The sequence below is a fragment of the Tupaia chinensis genome, unplaced genomic scaffold, assembly GCF_000334495.1.
Source record: "Tupaia chinensis unplaced genomic scaffold, TupChi_1.0 Scaffold139757_1, whole genome shotgun sequence".
Classification (NCBI taxonomy): domain Eukaryota; kingdom Metazoa; phylum Chordata; class Mammalia; order Scandentia; family Tupaiidae; genus Tupaia; species Tupaia belangeri.
In genome coordinates, this window is record NW_006199637.1 from 1,053,855 (window position 1) to 1,070,864 (window position 17,010).

Genomic DNA, 17,010 nt, shown 5'->3' on the forward strand with positions numbered 1-17,010 from the left:
GCGACTTTGTTTTTTTTTTTTTCAAGTTTCTTTCTTCTATCAACTAGAGAGAGGCAGGCAGATAGAGAGACACCCTCAAGAGGGTCCTCCTGCTGTGCCTCCCCCCAGCTATAGCCAGCCCTGGATTGGGGGCACATACAAGCCTTGTATGTTTGGGGAGGTCTCTAAGATGTGACCCTGGAGCTCTCCCACGAGAGTGGGCCCTGCAGAGCTTCCGGCCCCCTTATAGCATGTTTTTTTGTTTTTTTTTTTTCATTGTATTTTAAGTAAGATAAGAAGCTCTTCTGGAACCAGTGGGGGGAGAAAGGAGGGCAAGAGGAGTACGGCTGGCCTCAGGGGTCCCAGCACACACAGCTCACTGATATGTGGCTGGATGTGTTGCTGTTTGGAGGCTGCTTTGAGCTCACTCTGCTCAATCTCAAAGGGAGAACAAGGCAGTGATGAGCCAGGAACTCACCGGCCCAGGCATGATGGGAGTATCTCATGCCAGTCCTGATCCAACACCCAGGCCAGAGACGAGCTGGACTGCTTCCCCAAGAGCGTCCCCTCCTGCCAGCCAGGCCGAGCCCCACCCACTGAAGTAGCTTCTTCCAAACCCTGGCTAATTATTCCTCTATCACTTTGCCTCCTCTGCAAGCCTCATTATTCCCATTTGGCTAAGTAGCTGGGTCCGGAGTCCTGACACAGGTAGGAGCCACCCAGAGGGGATGTTCTGTTGCCACTGGGAGTGCCAAGGATGCCACACTACTCTGACTTCCTCTGCCAACCCTAGAGTGCCAGGTGCTCACGGTTCAGCCTGAGGATTGCCATGTGTACCTGATACAGTGCTAGGCTAAAGAGGACAGGCAAAGGAGGAGGAGCCCCCAGGCTCATGAAATCTGCTGTCCACCCTATCCATACATCCAATAAATGAGCACCTTTGGGGCCAGCAGTTGGCATAATGGCTATCTCACTGGACTCCCATGTAGTCGACCACGGTTCGAGTCCCAGACCAGGTGGCTTAAACTCACACCAGGCGCGTGTGTGTGCATGCACAAGATCCAGAGAGGAGAATGGAGAAGGGATTGCGGCATGGCCATCCCCCTGGGGGGTGATTTCTCACTTTCTGTCTCTCTGTCTCTGTCTTTCCGATGAGCGCATGTGCCCTATAGCAAAAACATCTCAAAAAAAAAAAAAAAAAAAAAAGAGCACCTCTGGGTGCAAGACACAGCTCTAAGTGCTTGGGACTCGCCTGTGGACCAGACATAGATAGAGCTCCTTGCACAGAGGTTCTGATCTCGCCCCTCAGGTGAGGATGGTCCTTAGAGGGTGACACATACCAGAGGGCAAGAGCTCCGCTCACTAAGCTATGTGTACATAGACTCCCCTGAGCGATGACCCCAGTACCCTGTTAGGCAGCAGTAACACAGAGATGGCTGTGGGCCAGAGCAGAAAGCAATGCAAAAGGAAAGACCAGCCCATCCATCAGACACTAACTGTACTGGGGGCTTCCAATGAGGATAAAACCTAGGTCTGTCCTTAAGAGACACAGAGGAAAAAAGCCAAAGCCACTTTATGGAACAGAGGAGAGAAGCTGCCCATGGAGGGTTACCACCATTCATGAAAGAAAGGGCCACTGCCCTGCTGGCCCGCCCGAGTGCCAGGAAGCTCCCTGTAGCCCTGGGGTGCTGTAGCTGTGATCTCCTGAGCAGCAAAACCAGAGCGCAGCATCTGAGAAGACAATCCGCACCCGTCTGCATAAAGGTGACCCCACTGCCCATCTGAGGTCACAACGTCACTGGGCCAAGGCCTTGAATACATGACCTGAGCCCTGCAGAATTCCCAAGAAAGCCTTGTGACTCTGCGGTGGTCCTGGGGTTGGGGCCCCTTAAGAGAAGCAGTCCTTTTAATGAGGGACAGAAAAGAGGGAGAGGCTGGCCTTGGTCTACTTCAAGCCCTCCTTCCCTCTTGGCTGCTCCTGTACTGCTTCTGGCCTCCTGGTTGGCCGAGAAGTCTCTCTCCTGTCTAGAGAGGGGTGGGGCAATTGTGGGAGCTGTTGACATAGGAAGTATTCAGGGGCGGTGAGATCAACGTGGTCACAGCTCGAGTGTGTCAGCAACAGCACGTACCCACCCACAAGCCACACACAGCCACCCCTCCTCAGAGTCACTGCCACTGGGCAGGCTCTGGAAGGCCACGAGGCACTGGGCTGGCTCCTGGCAGCAGACTCCACCCCCGGGGGAGGTTGGGGAAGGCGGAAGTCAGCTTCAGAGAAAAGAACCTAGGGCTAGAAGCCCGAATGGCCAAGGTCCTAGGATGCCACTGCCCAGGCTTCCTCAAAGCTGCCGGATGATCGTCTGAACTCCTAATTGATGTGGGATAAAATGCTCCTTGCTCTCTCCTTCCCTCTCAAAAAAAAAGGAAGGAAATTCTCCAGACAGATTGTCTTAGGACACGCCTAGGTGGTGTGGTGGGAAAACCACAGGGCCACAGGTCAAAGGAGGCAGATTCCAGTCCTGAGTCTACCACTAACTCACTGTGTGACTCTGGACAAGGCCCTCCTTGCTGGGCCTCACTGTCCTTACCTATAAAATGGGTACAGGTGGGAAATTAGTAAAGCTGGTCTCAAAGTCCTTCCCAGATCGAAGCTTCCAAATGGCGTGTGCAGTGGGCCCAAAGAAAGAGGGTCCAGCAACAATGTTCTGTTGTCCTGCTAGCCCAAAAGAGTCCCTCCCAAGCCCGGTTCTCACTCAGGGTCAATTTCATTCCAGGAGAGTCTAACTCATTGATGACTATAAAACTTTATCCCTTGGACTCCCTGGAGGGAGTGTGTTCATAGATGGCATTACGATCACTGCCATTGCGATCTTCATGACTGCAATGGGGGGAGGCAACAGCGAGAGAGTCGTAGCCACTCGTGCCAGCTGTGCAAGCCCAACGTGCCACTGTGAGCGCCACCACACAGCAGTGTCCACTGGGCAGACTTCCCATTGGCCCTGCTCCATGGGCCCACCAGTCAGAGCAAACCAGTAGGTGGCGCACACAAGGCCCAGCATGGTCCTTAGCAGAACTGGACTCCTGAGGGAGGGCTCTCTTCCAGCTCCTTAGAGTGGAGATTCTATAATTCCAAGTATCCTGGGGATGGGCCAGATGGTGCAGCGGTAACATAACTGGACCCATATAGGAAAAGTCCTGTGTTCACATCCCGTCCCAGGACCGATCTGAGTACACAGAATATGTGTGACAGTGTCCTCTTATGATCCAGGCTGGCTGAAGCTGGGAGTGGGTCACGGTGTGAAGACCCAGCTGGGGATACCCGTTTCTCTGTCCTTCTCTGTCTGTCTCTCATGGCAAAAATAAATGAACAAGCTTTAAATGTCCTGGAGACTGACTACTGAACCTGTATCCACCCCTACCACTGGGAACCACGGACTCAGGGGTCCCCACACTGCAACTTGAGCAGCTCTCCCAGTAAACGTTTCCCTTGAGAGTGTGTTCCTTTCCTGGGCCTGTGGTGGTGTGACCCTGTAGTAAGACCACTGTGTGGGAAGTCCAAGGAGCTAGGTTCTAGTCCAGACTTCCGCACTCAGGTGCTGGTGACCCGAGGCAGGTGGGTCTGAGCCTCACCTACATAACTTCTAAAGGGGGCCTGAGGAGGAGGGGTCTTGGAAGGCCCATTCCCTTCTTTCTGGAATGATGACCCTTATTTCTCCTTCTGGGATCAGGAGTCTCTGCGCTGCCTGGGCTCACTGTCATCACAGGCGAGGGGACTTCTGAGTACTGGGTGGACGCTGGCTTCCCTCCCAGCCAGGATAATGCCTTTCAAAGCTGAGCCCCTTGAAGAAAAGGAAGCTAATGTTGCACACATTCCCTCCCCTATTAAATAACGCAGTTAACTGGAATCCTACAGCCCAGGCCACTCCATTCCCGGCACCTGCTTCAAGGTGGAAGCCTGGGTTCTGAGCTGGCAGAGACTGGAAGTGGCTTGTGGCATGAAATATCTTCTACCCTGCAGAGGGGTGGGAAGGGATGAGGGCAGTACCAATTACAGCCTGCCCCCATAGCCTGCACCCAGCACTAGGAGACCGCTGAGGGCCAATCGGAAGAAGTCACTATCAAGTTCACTGGCAGCTCGTGGCCTGCCCCTCTGCCAGAGATCAGAGGCCGCTGCTCTTCCAGGCAGGTCCTAACAGCCCTCCCCTTTTGCTGACACCTCACCGCACTTTCCCACACATGACCTCACTGCAGCAGGAACAAGTCCTGGCTGGCAGGGACATTATCCCCATTCTGCAGCCACGGAAACTGAGACACGTGAGATGGCAGAGCCAGGCCCAACTCTCAGGTCTCCAGCTCTGCCTCCACTGAGGAGGAAGATGTGTCCCTCGCCCCCAAGTTCTCCTGTCTCCCCAGTAATCCCAGGACAACACGGAGCTTTCGGCCCCCAATGCCAGTGACATGGCTCCTTTCCACGGTCTGGCTGTACCTGCTCATCTCTCCTCCTGCGGCCCACGGTGGTGCCAATAGTCTTGATCACGCCGGGTCTCGGGAGGGCCAGGTGCCCAGGGACAGAGGCCAGGCCCGGCAGGGGGCTGTAGGGGTGCGAGCGGGGGTACGGGTTGGACATGGAGGTGATCACTGTGGGCTGCACCATCCACTGCAGGTCCTGGCTGGTTGTGATGGCGTTGATGGTAGGGATGAAGGCACTGCCTGAGCCAGGCATATCTACCCGGAATTTCTGAAATGAGGAGAAAAAAATCCAGCTGAGCCCAGGAATACTGAGGGGACAGGCCCAGCAGGCACAGAGAGAGCAGCAGAGAGCAGTGCCCGTGCTTGGGGGCCATGGGTGGGAACTCAAATGGGCTTCCCCAGACAAAGCCTGGGCAAGTCCCACCCATCAAGTCAGAGGGATCCACTCCCTGATTGGGGTCCTGAGAATCCCATCCCCAGGTAGCCAATGAGGAGGCTGTCACATCCCACATGACTTCTAGGTGGGTATGGTCCCTAGCTGTGCACACTCCACAGGCCCTCTCTGCAGCCTCCACGGGGAATATCTGCAGGATTGGCGCATCTGGGCCTTCCAGGCCTCTGAGTCACCTGCCAGTTACCCCCTAGGGTACCACTCAGGTCACCTGGAGGTTGACACCCCAGCAGCATTGGAGTGACAAAGATCACCAAGAAGCATATGGTGCCTGCTACTGTCACTTTCCCAAGAGGCTCAGCATGGGGCTGTGACCCCATCAGGTGAGGTCAGGGCTGTGACAAGGTGACCTCCAACCCGTGAGACTGAAAAGTGGAGGCATCTGCAGCCAGACTTCCTCTCCCTGTCCTTGCCTGTCCTCCTTTCCCTTCATTAGCATCTCACTCGGGGCAGACACGGCACGTCTGCCTCCCCGCTATCTCTACATCCATCTATCTGCGTTCACAGATGTGTCTGTGGGAAACTTCAGGGCTGCTGGTTCAGAGTTTTCTCCCCGTCTCTGAATTGATGCCCAGACCACGTGGTGGAGCTCCCCGGAACACGCTACAGGAAGCATGCTATTTAAAATATCAGATGATGACAGCGTACAGAACCTAAAACGGGCCGTGCGCCTCAGCAGTTGGGCTTGGCCTTTCTCCAAGACAGCGACTGGAAAGTAAGAGAAGGGGGGGGAGGGAAAGGGCCCCCACTTCCAGCTTTTCAGGAGAAAACCCCCTGATGAAACTCAGGTGAACTTTCATCCTCAGACGATCCTTGTGTCCTCAAAAAGGTTCTCCCGTTTCTTCCCTAGCCCGGTGGGTGAAGCGATATCTAATAACACCAGCTCTCACTGGGCACTCACTAGATGACAGAACTCATACCAGCATCTCAGATTATCTCATTAACTCGCCCTCTAAGAAGACCATTATCTCCTTTCAGAGGCAGAATTTAGATTTAGTGAGATTAAGTAACTAATCCAGGCGTGGCTAATAAGCAGTGGGGTCAGGATTCAAATCCAGCTCGGCCTGTCAGAGGCCAGAGCTGTCGAACACAGTGCTCTGCAAGCTTCTTTAGCATCGGTTCTTTCTGCCTCAAAATCCAGCCCCACTGCCCCCCACGGTCCCTATAGACTTTCCTCTCACCAAGGAGCTCCCACAGCTTCCCCTGAAATCTTGCAGTATCATGAGCATGGGTCTACAGTATCCCCCCATCCCGGTCTAATCAGACCAACCAGGACTAGAAGCAATACGAGCGACTGCAGGCGTTGCCACCATCACCGTTTTTGCCCTCTAGAGACATCTGGATCCCTGCTGTGTAAACTGAATGAAATTTGGAGCAACTTACTGTAGCTGATAGAGCTGGGGACCCTTCCTTGCTCTCCCACTGCCACCTGCCTGGCCCATTTGCATGGTAAAATGTGGCTGCCTCACCATCCTGAAGACCGCCCTGGGCCCCAGGCCAACAGCTTTTAGTGAAGAGAGCCTCCCGATGCAATGGATTCTGGGATTCTAGGATTCCCTTAGTATAGTTACTCAGTACAATGGATTCTGAGTTTCCATGAGGGGAGCTTCCCAGAGTGAGAGATTCTGAGTTGCAACTCTGAAGACAAAGATGCAACCGGCTTTTTATCAGGAGCTGACTGGAAAGTAGCAGGTGCGTATGGCCATGGATGTGTGAAGGAGGGAAGGGGACAGTGAATAAGGAAAGATCCCACTGGGAAATGACCTTCAAGGAGGGAAAGCAGACAGCCAAGACTGGGCTGGAGGAGGCAGAGTGTGAGAACAACAGGCTTGGCTGAGTGAGTGGTCCCAGGGAGTGGAGGGGTGGCTGTTGGCATTATATTTGGAGTCAGTAGGCCTGGGTTTGAGGCCTGGCTCAGCCAGAGTACTTTGTCCTGGGCAAATCACTGAGGACTCAATTCTGTGGGTGTAGAGAAGAAAGTACTAAGACCAGGCTCACTGCACTGACATTAGGACTAAATAGCCACTTGTGATCACAGGCTGGACAGCACACTTGTGTCTCAACCCTGACTGCAGACTAGACTAATCTGCAGAGCTTATTAAGACACCTGTGGGGCCAACAGTGGCATGGAGGTTATGGTGCTGGATTCCACATGGCTGGCTATGTGGTTTGAGTCCTGGACCCAGCAACTTGAAAATCATTCCAGGTATATGTGTGTACATGCCCAAAAGCCCAAGACAGAAATGGAAGAGAAAAGATTGTGATGTGGCCATCCTCTTGGATGGTGAGTTCTCACTTCCTCTTTCTCCATTTCTCTCTAGCAAGAGAACATGGCCCATAGCACATACACACCAAAACCCCCCACTATGTTGGAGCTTCCTAAACATTGGTTCTAAAGTATTAGGTCATTGGAAAAGTCATGATGCATTTTTTCTATGTAAAAATGCATCATGACTTTTGTGACAACCCAATAGTTGGTTTGGGGTGGGGCGCTGATAAAGGTATTTTTTAAAACTCTCAAGAAATTTCCAATGTGCAGCCGGGTCAGGTTGAGAGACACTGTTCCAAACACATGTTAGGTGTCGTCCTTATCACCACCACTACCACCATTATCACCCTGCCATCATAGCTGCCTCATTCTATGCATCTGTGACCTCCACACCGCACAGCTCTGAGGAGAACTGCCAGCTTCCCACTCCTGGGAAGCACCCAACTTTTTGACTCCATTTCTGTCCCATAGTTGATTCTGGGTTTGAAGTACACTCACAGTACCCAGTACAATGGTTTCATGGGACCCCCCACCTCCACAGGGAGCTGTCGACTTTCCTCTCAGGAAAGCACCCAAGAAATTCATTTCCCCTTCCAATAAAAATGCTCCTGTTTTTAGCCTTGAGGAAGCAAGCAAAAGCCTAAAGACTAAGATCCTTTAGGAATAAGTAGGTGCCTGTCAGCCCCTATCAAGCCCCCCCGTCCCTGCCCTGTGGATGGCAGGTCTACAAAAAGGGCTCCCCTGTAAACATCGACCAGATTCTCTGAAGCAAAGGCTTGGTCTAGACAAAACAAGACAGCAATAAAAACAGGGCAGGAGGTAATGACTGCCTCTGAATCTCATGCACACCTTGTTTCAGACAGAGGTAACGCCATCTGGATAATTCACTGGCTGCAAACTGCAAGGAAAACAATGTCCCATCCCCAGAGGGGACTGGGGCTCCGATAAAGGAGGCTTTTGTCTCCTAGAGGAGTCTCTCTGGGAGACACACACCAGTTTCAATTAGATCTGGCAAATGGGTCTTGTCTCAACTTTGAAGATATTATTCAGAAGGCCACACTGGGGTAGGAGAGAAGAGGTGAGGTTAGGAGTTTGGGGTCCCAGGAGTTAGTCTGGTATTAGTCTTGCCAACAGACCCAAGAATCAGCCAGTGTGTCAGTGGGGATAAATCATGGTTCTCTACCAATGAGTTAACATAAAGCAGAAACCAAGGTAGAGTTTCTCAGCTGCAGGCATTCAGGCCACTTTAACCCTGCACAGTACCCAGTGTGTGTTGGGAGTGGGGAGAAGAGTGGGAGGACAGAGGTAATGCAGGACCTAACTTGGCATCCCTGGGGTTCCCTAGGTCCCAAGGAAGCTCTTCCTCTGGGGAGAGACTTGAAGATGCTAGATGGTTTGGTGGCATTCCAGCCTGGCAAAGCCTTCAAACACTTTGGTTAACTGTGTCACCCTGTCGACTTCTGGGTGGACACAAATGCCTATGAAGGGCAATGTGGCCCTCATCGACCTGCCAGAGCAGAGTTTGGCAAACTTTTGCAGTAAGGGCCATACAGCAAATACGTTAGGCTTCGTGGGCCATAAGGTCTCAGCTGCAATTCAATGCTGCCATTCCAGCATGAGAGTGGCCATAGGTGATACAGAAACTTATTTCCAAAGGCACTCGGGCCATAGTTTGCTGACCCACGTCCTGGAGGGTCACTATCTTCCCCTATGCTCAGGTTGGTGGAGAAAAGAATAAAGACAAGAAATAAGAAAAAAAAAAATCAGAACTGAGCTATTCTTCTAACCAAGGGAGACAAAGGGATGGACGATCACTCATCAACTTACCTCTCTAGACCCTGAGCTCAAGCTGGAGCCCTTAGGAGGCTGATGTAGCTCTCTGGGCACGGGAACCTCTATTACCCTGCAGCAACTGCACCTAAGGGTGCCATGGGGCTGCTCCCTAAGAAGGTATGTGCTCCACCTATTGCGATAAAAAAGACGGGGAGCACAGGCCTGTAGGGTCACCTCACTTCCGCACATTGGCGGAGTCCTTCAGCTCAGTAATTGCTCATTTGGAGAAAGAGCCCTTTGGGACTTTGCAGCAGGGCCTTTGATGCAGAAATGAAGAAATGAAGGCCCAAGCCGTAGCCTTTGGCTCAAGGGTCTCAGAACCAGGGTTTGGAGCCTCATTCCCCCCCAGGCGTGGATGGGGTAGAGGGCTTCTCTCGAGGCTCCTGAGCTGGCAGAAATTATATTCTTTATTTTCATTATCTTTTAAATTCAGGATAGAGTGCCTGTACAAGAGAAAGGGAAAAAAAAAAAAAAGCACCCTCAAAGGGGACCAATCACACCACAGTCCTTCTTCCTCTGGCTTCCTGTGCAGAGAGATTAACCACTGCACTGAGGCTGGCCCCAGAAATGGTATTTGACATGGAAGTCAACGTTGGCATTTCTAGCCCAACCCCTTGGCCAGCATTTCTCCATCATCAGACTGTCTGCGGTCTGGCCACCAAACATTCCAGCCATGACCCCCTGTGGACCCTGACTGCCCATTAGGCAGGCAGGAATGGCTGTGACTAGGTTCTTTCTCTAAGGATCCCTTCTTTAGACTCCCAAGGTAGGGCTTCTTTAGACTCCCAAGGGAGGGAAAGGAAAACTCCAACCTCCCGGAAGATCCGCGAGGGAAGAGGCAGGAGCAAGGGGTAGACGCTGCCCAGTACTTCAATAACTTCCCTACTGAGGTCCAGTCTGCAAAGGTTCTTCCTGCAAAGGTTCTGGATTTTTACTGAACTCTGGGTGTTCTCTGAAGCGTTCTACATGGAATTCAACCGGTCTTCACAGATTCCACACTGGACACCACTTGGCCTCTAACCTTTCACTCCTCTCTGAGGAAACAGCTTTGGTGTCACCGTGAAGTGTTGCTAATACTTCACCATCTCCCCAAGTGTCACCACCTACAAACACTCTCAGGTAACTGACTCCTATCAGCCTCTTCTCTTTCCTAGGTTCGCTTGAAAGAACCACTCTAGGGCCAGCAGGGGGCGTGGCGGTTGAGGTGGTGGACTTTCCTATGTGGCCCACAGCTCTTTGACTCCCAGACCTGGCGGCTTACTTTCCCTCCCTCTCTCTGGTGAGCACCTGTGATGAAAATAATGATAATAAATGAAATAAATTCTTTAAAAGAAAAAAAAGAAGAACCACTCTATGCTCCTTCACCTCACTTCCAGGGGAAAGGAGAGCAGGGAGGAAAAGAAAAAAAAAAAAAAGGAAACAACAGTGGCTGGGCTAGAGTCACTCCAGACTCCTCAGTTTCTTCCTAGGGTTCTTTTGCCAGAAGTCCCACTCCAAAGCCCCACTCCGCCATTCTATGGACGCCTTTGTACCTTGCTATTCCTCAGAGCTCTGTGCTCAAGGGAAGGGCAGGCCATCTCTTCCCGTGGACGCACAGGGGGGCCAGCCTACCGAAGTCTCGTGCCACGTGCCACATGTCAGGGTCAAATGGCAGTGCTGGGCTGAGAGAACTGTGCATCTGCCCTCTCCAGCTCAGGGAGCTGAGGACGGGTACAGTTACCCAATGGGGCTTGGAACAGATACGTGTGTCTCAATCAGGGAAGCCGCCATCACTTTGAAATGATGTGGCCACCAAAAGATACCACATACGACAGAGATGAGACAAACGCACACAGTAAGGACGCTGCGTTTTTTCTTTCTTTCAATACAGAAACTAGCAAGTTGTTTTCCTAAATTCTCAAAACCAGTATCTTTCCTCTTATTTCACAGAGGGAAAAAAAAAAAATCCAAAATCCAGATTACAAAGGCGCTGTTTAGCGAAGCTGCCAGTTTTGATGTGCTCTGCTGTGGGAGCATGCTCCGAGACAGACTTGGAAGACAGACCAACTGGACTCAGGGTCACACTCTAGTTGGGACCCAGCCGCAGCACCCAGACTTCATATATCAGACTTGGTTTCAAAGTTCTTTGGGTAATGTCCAAATATCAAAGTCACCCTTGAAAGGACAAGGATTTGTTAGCAGGGAGGATTTTCAAAAGGCTGTGCTGAAAGCAATTCTGCAAGAAGGGCATTGCGGAATGTGAGTCTGACCAAAATCTGCAGCGCTCAAATAAGTATTTAGTCTCCTTAAGGAGCAGCGTGGAAGGGGACACCCATGGTTTGGAAGAGTTAAATTCCAGTCTGTATTTAGAAAAGAAGAAACAGTCTCCTAGTTTTACAGTCACTTTGAATAAGAAGACAGGCAGAAATACAGTAACAGAACTAAATGCACTCAGGGTTTTAGATAAGCTGCCATTCAGACAATACATGACCGTTTCACCCCATTCACTTTGATGAAAAAGTGAAGCTGACTTCTAGTGGCCACCAAAAGATACCACATACGACAGAGATGAGACAAACGCACACAGTAAGGACGCTGCGTTTTTTCTTTCTTTCAATACAGAAACTAGCAAGTTGTTTTCCTAAATTCTCAAAACCAGTATCTTTCCTCTTATTTCACAGAGGGAAAAAAAAAAAAAATCCAAAATCCAGATTACAAAGGCGCTGTTTAGCGAAGCTGCCAGTTTTGATGTGCTCTGCTGTGGGAGCATGCTCCGAGACAGACTTGGAAGACAGACCAACTGGACTCAGGGTCACACTCTAGTTGGGACCCAGCCGCAGCACCCAGACTTCATATATCAGACTTGGTTTCAAAGTTCTTTGGGTAATGTCCAAATATCAAAGTCACCCTTGAAAGGACAAGGATTTGTTAGCAGGGAGGATTTTCAAAAGGCTGTGCTGAAAGCAATTCTGCAAGAAGGGCATTGCGGAATGTGAGTCTGACCAAAATCTGCAGCGCTCAAATAAGTATTTAGTCTCCTTAAGGAGCAGCGTGGAAGGGGACACCCATGGTTTGGAAGAGTTAAATTCCAGTCTGTATTTAGAAAAGAAGAAACAGTCTCCTAGTTTTACAGTCACTTTGAATAAGAAGACAGGCAGAAATACAGTAACAGAACTAAATGCACTCAGGGTTTTAGATAAGCTGCCATTCAGACAATACATGACCGTTTCACCCCATTCACTTTGATGAAAAAGTGAAGCTGACTTCTACCATCAAGAATCAGCGGAACAGACAAATTCCTGGGATAACATTTGTTTGATCTTAATCTACAACATCTGTAAGATCAAGGCCAAAAAAAAGAAAAGAAAAAAAAAAGTACCCAGAACCTTAATAAATGCCTCCCATCTCCCCACCAATCTGAATGCCACCCCTCCCCACCAGTACAAACACATGGAGAAAACAAACCTTGGAAACTCGAAAACATCTCGTGCTGGCACCCTACTGAATACACAGCAAAACAGGGAGAGAAAGACACTTTTTCAACCAGGTTTTATTTAGAACAAAACAAAACTTTAAAAAGCTCGTTTTGAAGTCAAGCAGTTCTTAGTTAAGCACTTTAAATATATGATATTTATTTGTCCCTAATCAAAATTTTAAAAATCCGAAGAATTCCGAAAATGAACCAAGTTAACACTCCGGCTGGAAAAATACATTCCCAAGATAGTTCTTCTGAAAACGTCCCCTAGGGGGCACTAGAGAGGTACGGTTGAGTCTGACTTGGGAATCACAGTCATTTCTGGTAAAAGTTCTTTGATGTGAGGAATGTCCCAGCCTGGTACAGTTGGCAAAAGTTCACTCTGGGGAATTTTGTGTGTGAGTGTGAGTGTGTGTGTGTGCGCGTGCTGGAAAAGGGTGGTTGGGGAAGAAGAGAGTTCGCCTGGTATTGCTTGATTCCAAAAAGGAAATTTTCCCCCTTGATTTATTTTCACAAGTTATCTAAGAAGTAGACACTCCCCCTCCATTTATTTTCACAAGTTATCTAAGAAGTAGACAAATGGCAGCCTTGGAAAAGTTCTGGGTCTTGTTTTTGTTTTGTTTTCTTTTATTAAAAGGGGACCCAGCTGATGAAAACAAGTTATGAAATGACCTATGTTTGTGTAACTGGCTGAATTGCGTAATGCTCGAGGCCTGAAACCGTAAGAGTCCAGCAGCCAGGCAGGGTATATATCTGGGAGGTGTTTTCCTAGGAAGGTAGGAGACGGAAAACAACAACAAGAAAAATCCAGTGGTGGGGGGAAGCGGGGTGGGGGTGGGGAGGTGTGCAACTGTTACTGACAAAATCACCAATGACCCACCTTTGAGATTAAAACTATAACTGGAACAGGAAATATTTTTCATGCTTCAAGTTCCTGCCATATACAAGAACAGAGGCTTTAACAAAGAGTTGTCTGCCCCCTCCACCCCAAGTCACTGGAACCTGGGCCATGTATTATAGACGGAGCTTTATGTAACGGCAGGGGAGAGGAAAGCTCTGAGCTGAGGAGCCAGCAGCAAACTTATCAGGAATACTGAACCCCACAAAGAAACCTGAACCAAAGATACTCGCCCAAGGGAAAAACCAGAGAGAATCGTCTTATACTAATTGGTCCACTGACTGCCAGGGAGGTCTCCCAGCAAATGTGGCTAAGAGAAATAAAGCAGGTTCAGCTTTTATCTGGCATGAAATGAAGTTACCTTGAGCCGGAGAACAGGTGGGGTCGCAGCACAGATGCGTGAAGCAAGGAAAGCCTCCGGAGGTCAGTCCTTAGGACCACAGAACAGTTTTGCTCAAAGTTGCAGTGGTGATGGAAAAACCTGCCTTGCTCTTTCTCTCCCCTCCCCACCGAGGAGTGAGCAGACAGATAAAGTTGTTCAAAACGGCATTACTTTGCCAGCCTCACGGGTTTGAAAGGTGCTTCCCTCATACTGCTAGGCTGAACAGGCAGGCATCTACGCAAGAACCCCGTGCACTGGTTATTGCTAATTGCAAAATCCTCATGTGTTACAGCATGCTAAGAATTAGCCAACAGCTGCTTTTTGCTTCGGTAATGAGGCCCCATTACACTCTGCTGGACTGAGTTCTCTTCCTTCTTCCTAGCATGGTTTCCTGTCTGATTTTCTTCCAAAACAGGGAATTGCCTCGGCTCACATCCTGGGCTCAAAGCCCCAGTGACACAGATTCTTCAGTGGGGGAACTGATGTCCGGTCTGACTTCCCATCCAGGCCCCAGGGCCTGAGCGAAGCCAGACAGCAAGATTTTAATATTTCAATGATCACTGCCACAGACACATTAGTGAAAGAAACCGATAAGGAAGAAAAAAGCAAAACAAACAAACAAACAAACAAACAAACCCACAAAACTCTTCCTGATTTGGAGAGGAGAGCGGTGCTTTGGGGTTGGCTGAATTGGAGAGTGGGAGAATGGGTACGAATGACTCCAAACCCATTGCCTAATGAAGTCTGAATTCAATACAAGCCACTGACCAGGCTGAGAAGCGAACATAACAACAACTTTTCCAGTAAGATTTTAATAATAAGCACCTAGGTGACCTGTTTAAAGGTGCACTGAACCCCCAGTGCACAGCCTAGGTCGACTCTCTGCGGTGAGTGCTCATGGGCGCACCAGGGGAGGTAAAGGGAAGACACAGAAAAGCCATTCTGGAGACTCACCAGATGTGGGGAATCGCCTTGGAATAAGCTGTCCCTTCTTCAGCTCCAGAAGAGAGCCACGTTGCCATTATATTTTCCGGCACAGTCCACCCCTCCCTGGAAGTCCACCCTAGTCCCTGTCAGGCTGGCTTCTGGAGGCCAAGGCCACAGTCTTACAGAGCAACTGGTTCTGCAGCCAGCTTGGCTAGAGATTCCACAGATCCTGACCGAGGTGGGATTCAGGCTGCTGTGGACCTTGCGTGTCAACCCAGCTCTCTCACAAGACCCAGTGGCTGCGGGGAGCTGCTGCAGAGGGCAGGTGCCCCGCCAGTACCTTTCTGGTATTTATAAACACACGGAGAGCACGCACAATCCCTCCAGTGCAAACCTGTCCGGCTGCTTTAGAAACAAGTTGTTTTTCTGCTTCCAGAAGCACCCAGGGACCTGGATGATGTTTCTTTCCCCCACTTCTCTCTGCCGACCTCCTTGCCCCTGTTCTCCTAGATCCACAAGGCGCTCTTCAGGGGCAATACACACTCCAGCCCCCACCCTTACCGGAGACTGCGGGGCACAGAGGCGGCAGCAAGAGCCAATCATCAGGCTGGCCTCTTCCTTCCTGACCTTCGCACCTGATTCCCAGAGCAGCAACCCTCGCCCTTACTCCAGACGGCTTGAAGGAGCCCAACCAAGTTTCTGAGTCCCCAGCCTCTTTCAGACATGGGCTAAGACTGATGGGCAACCTGGCAAGAGAGGGAAAGGGCTTGCCCGTAGCAAGTGGGGTCCTTGGATCCCAAGAGGGGCGAGGAGTGCAAAGATTATCTTGTCCACCAGGGAGAGAAAGGGTTAGGCGGAGGGAGGAGGTGGTATTTGGAAGAAGGTAGGTTAACAGGCTGCTGGGAGGGAGTATGTCGTGTGAAGGAAAGGATTTGTTGGCTCTTCAAGCCCACTCCCCGCTCCTGTTAAAAACGAGGGGGAGTGGGGGGAATAGGGCAAGACGAAAATCCGAAATTGAGAGCATCGACCCGCAATGTTTTCTCGCCAAGCCAAGAAATGGGAAAGAAAGCAAAAGAGAGTGGCGGTCAGAGGAAGGCGGCGGTCTGCCCGCGCCGCCAGGTGCACCGGGGCCCGCACCTACCTGCTGGCCGCCGCCGCCGCCGGAGGAAGGCCCCCCCGCCGCTGGAGTAGGACTCGGCGTGCGCAGGAGAGCCGCTGCTGCCCCGGGACGAGGTGTCAAAGTTCCCGGGATAATCCTGGTACATGATCCGCGGTGGGGGCCGGAGAGGAAACAGGGTATTTTTCTTCCCCGCCCTCGCCGCGGCCGCGCACCGGCTGCTGCGCGCTCACTTGTCCGCCCGCAGAGCAGCGGGCTCTAGTCTTCGCTCCCACGGGCTTCTTCTCCACCGCGGCGGGCGCGGGCAGGGGACCGGCGACACCCCGGGAACAGTGTCCCCCGGAGCGCCTCGCACGGCACTTCTTTCCTGCTCTGCGAGCGCCGCGGGACCAATTGTCCACCCAGTCCCTCCCTCTAAAAAGTCGGCGCGTCCTTCGGTCCCTCCCCTGCGCGCGCCCTCCCGCCCCCGCCTGCAGCCCGAGTCCGGTCCGGACCCACAGCCCAATCAAAAATTTTAAGTTAAAAAAGGACAGGAGCCGGGAGAGCTCCTCTAGCCAGCTCTGGGACCCCCAATTTCAGACTGCGCCAAAAAGGCTAGGAGGAAGGCTGCCCGCTTGGAGAAACTTCTATTTCCTCCTTTTAGCTAAGGAGCCGGAGAATAAACTTCCTGTGGCCGACTCGCCCCGTAGTTTCGGAGCGGCCAGGACACTTGCTAGCAGCAGAAGGCAGCGTGCGCTCGGTCCGCGGCCCCAAAGCACTGGCGGGACAGTGGCCTGTGGGGTTCAGGCTGAGCAGGCGCTGAGAGAGACGCGGCCCCGCTCCCCGCGCCGCCGCGCGGACCCGCACCCCTTCCCCGGCGCCTGCTCCTGGACCGGCCCGCCTCGCGCGCCGCGCCTCTCCCTGTCCCTCTCTCTCCGCCGAGCGCCGCTCGCTTGCTCGCTGGTTCGCTCGGAGGCCCTGCGCTCTGCCCGAGATGAGTCACTACAATGGCACGAGTTCAACTCCACTCTTTATCCTCCAGCCCCTGTACCATGTGGATTCACTCACGTCAACCCCAGACTCCACCTTGCGGGGAGGAGCGCTCGAGGAGGCGGAGGAAGGAGGAGGAGGGGGAAGAGGCGCGGAGGGAGGGGAGGAGGCGGGCGCTGCGCTCCCCTCTCTGTCCCGGCTCCCGGCCGCTCAGACGCCAGCCGCACACCCTGAGTGAGGGGAGAGGGCGGGGGCGCTGGGAGG

General features: G+C 51.8%; 1 protein-coding gene across 4 annotated transcripts in view; it reads right to left on the bottom strand.

Annotated features, from left to right (window-relative positions):
• FOSL2 (FOS like 2, AP-1 transcription factor subunit) overlaps positions 1–16,795 on the bottom strand; it is a 25,039-nt gene extending 8,244 nt beyond the window's left edge. Inside the window, exons 1-3 of one of the 4 annotated variants that reach the window (XM_027765807.1) lie at positions 15,833–16,795; positions 5,292–5,300; positions 4,463–4,714 (exon numbers count right to left, since the gene is read on the bottom strand). In XM_027765807.1, the coding sequence (XP_027621608.1) occupies positions 4,463–4,714; positions 5,292–5,300; positions 15,833–15,925 (354 nt within the window). In that variant the 5' untranslated portion in view covers positions 15,926–16,795. Of the gene's footprint in view, positions 1–4,462; positions 4,715–5,291; positions 5,301–9,811; positions 10,290–13,712; positions 14,511–14,687; positions 15,711–15,832 lie in introns of those variants that run through there. The other 3 variants (XM_027765805.1, XM_027765804.1, XM_027765806.1) reach the window with 3 other exon arrangements.
• Positions 16,796–17,010: the final 215 nt, after the last annotated feature.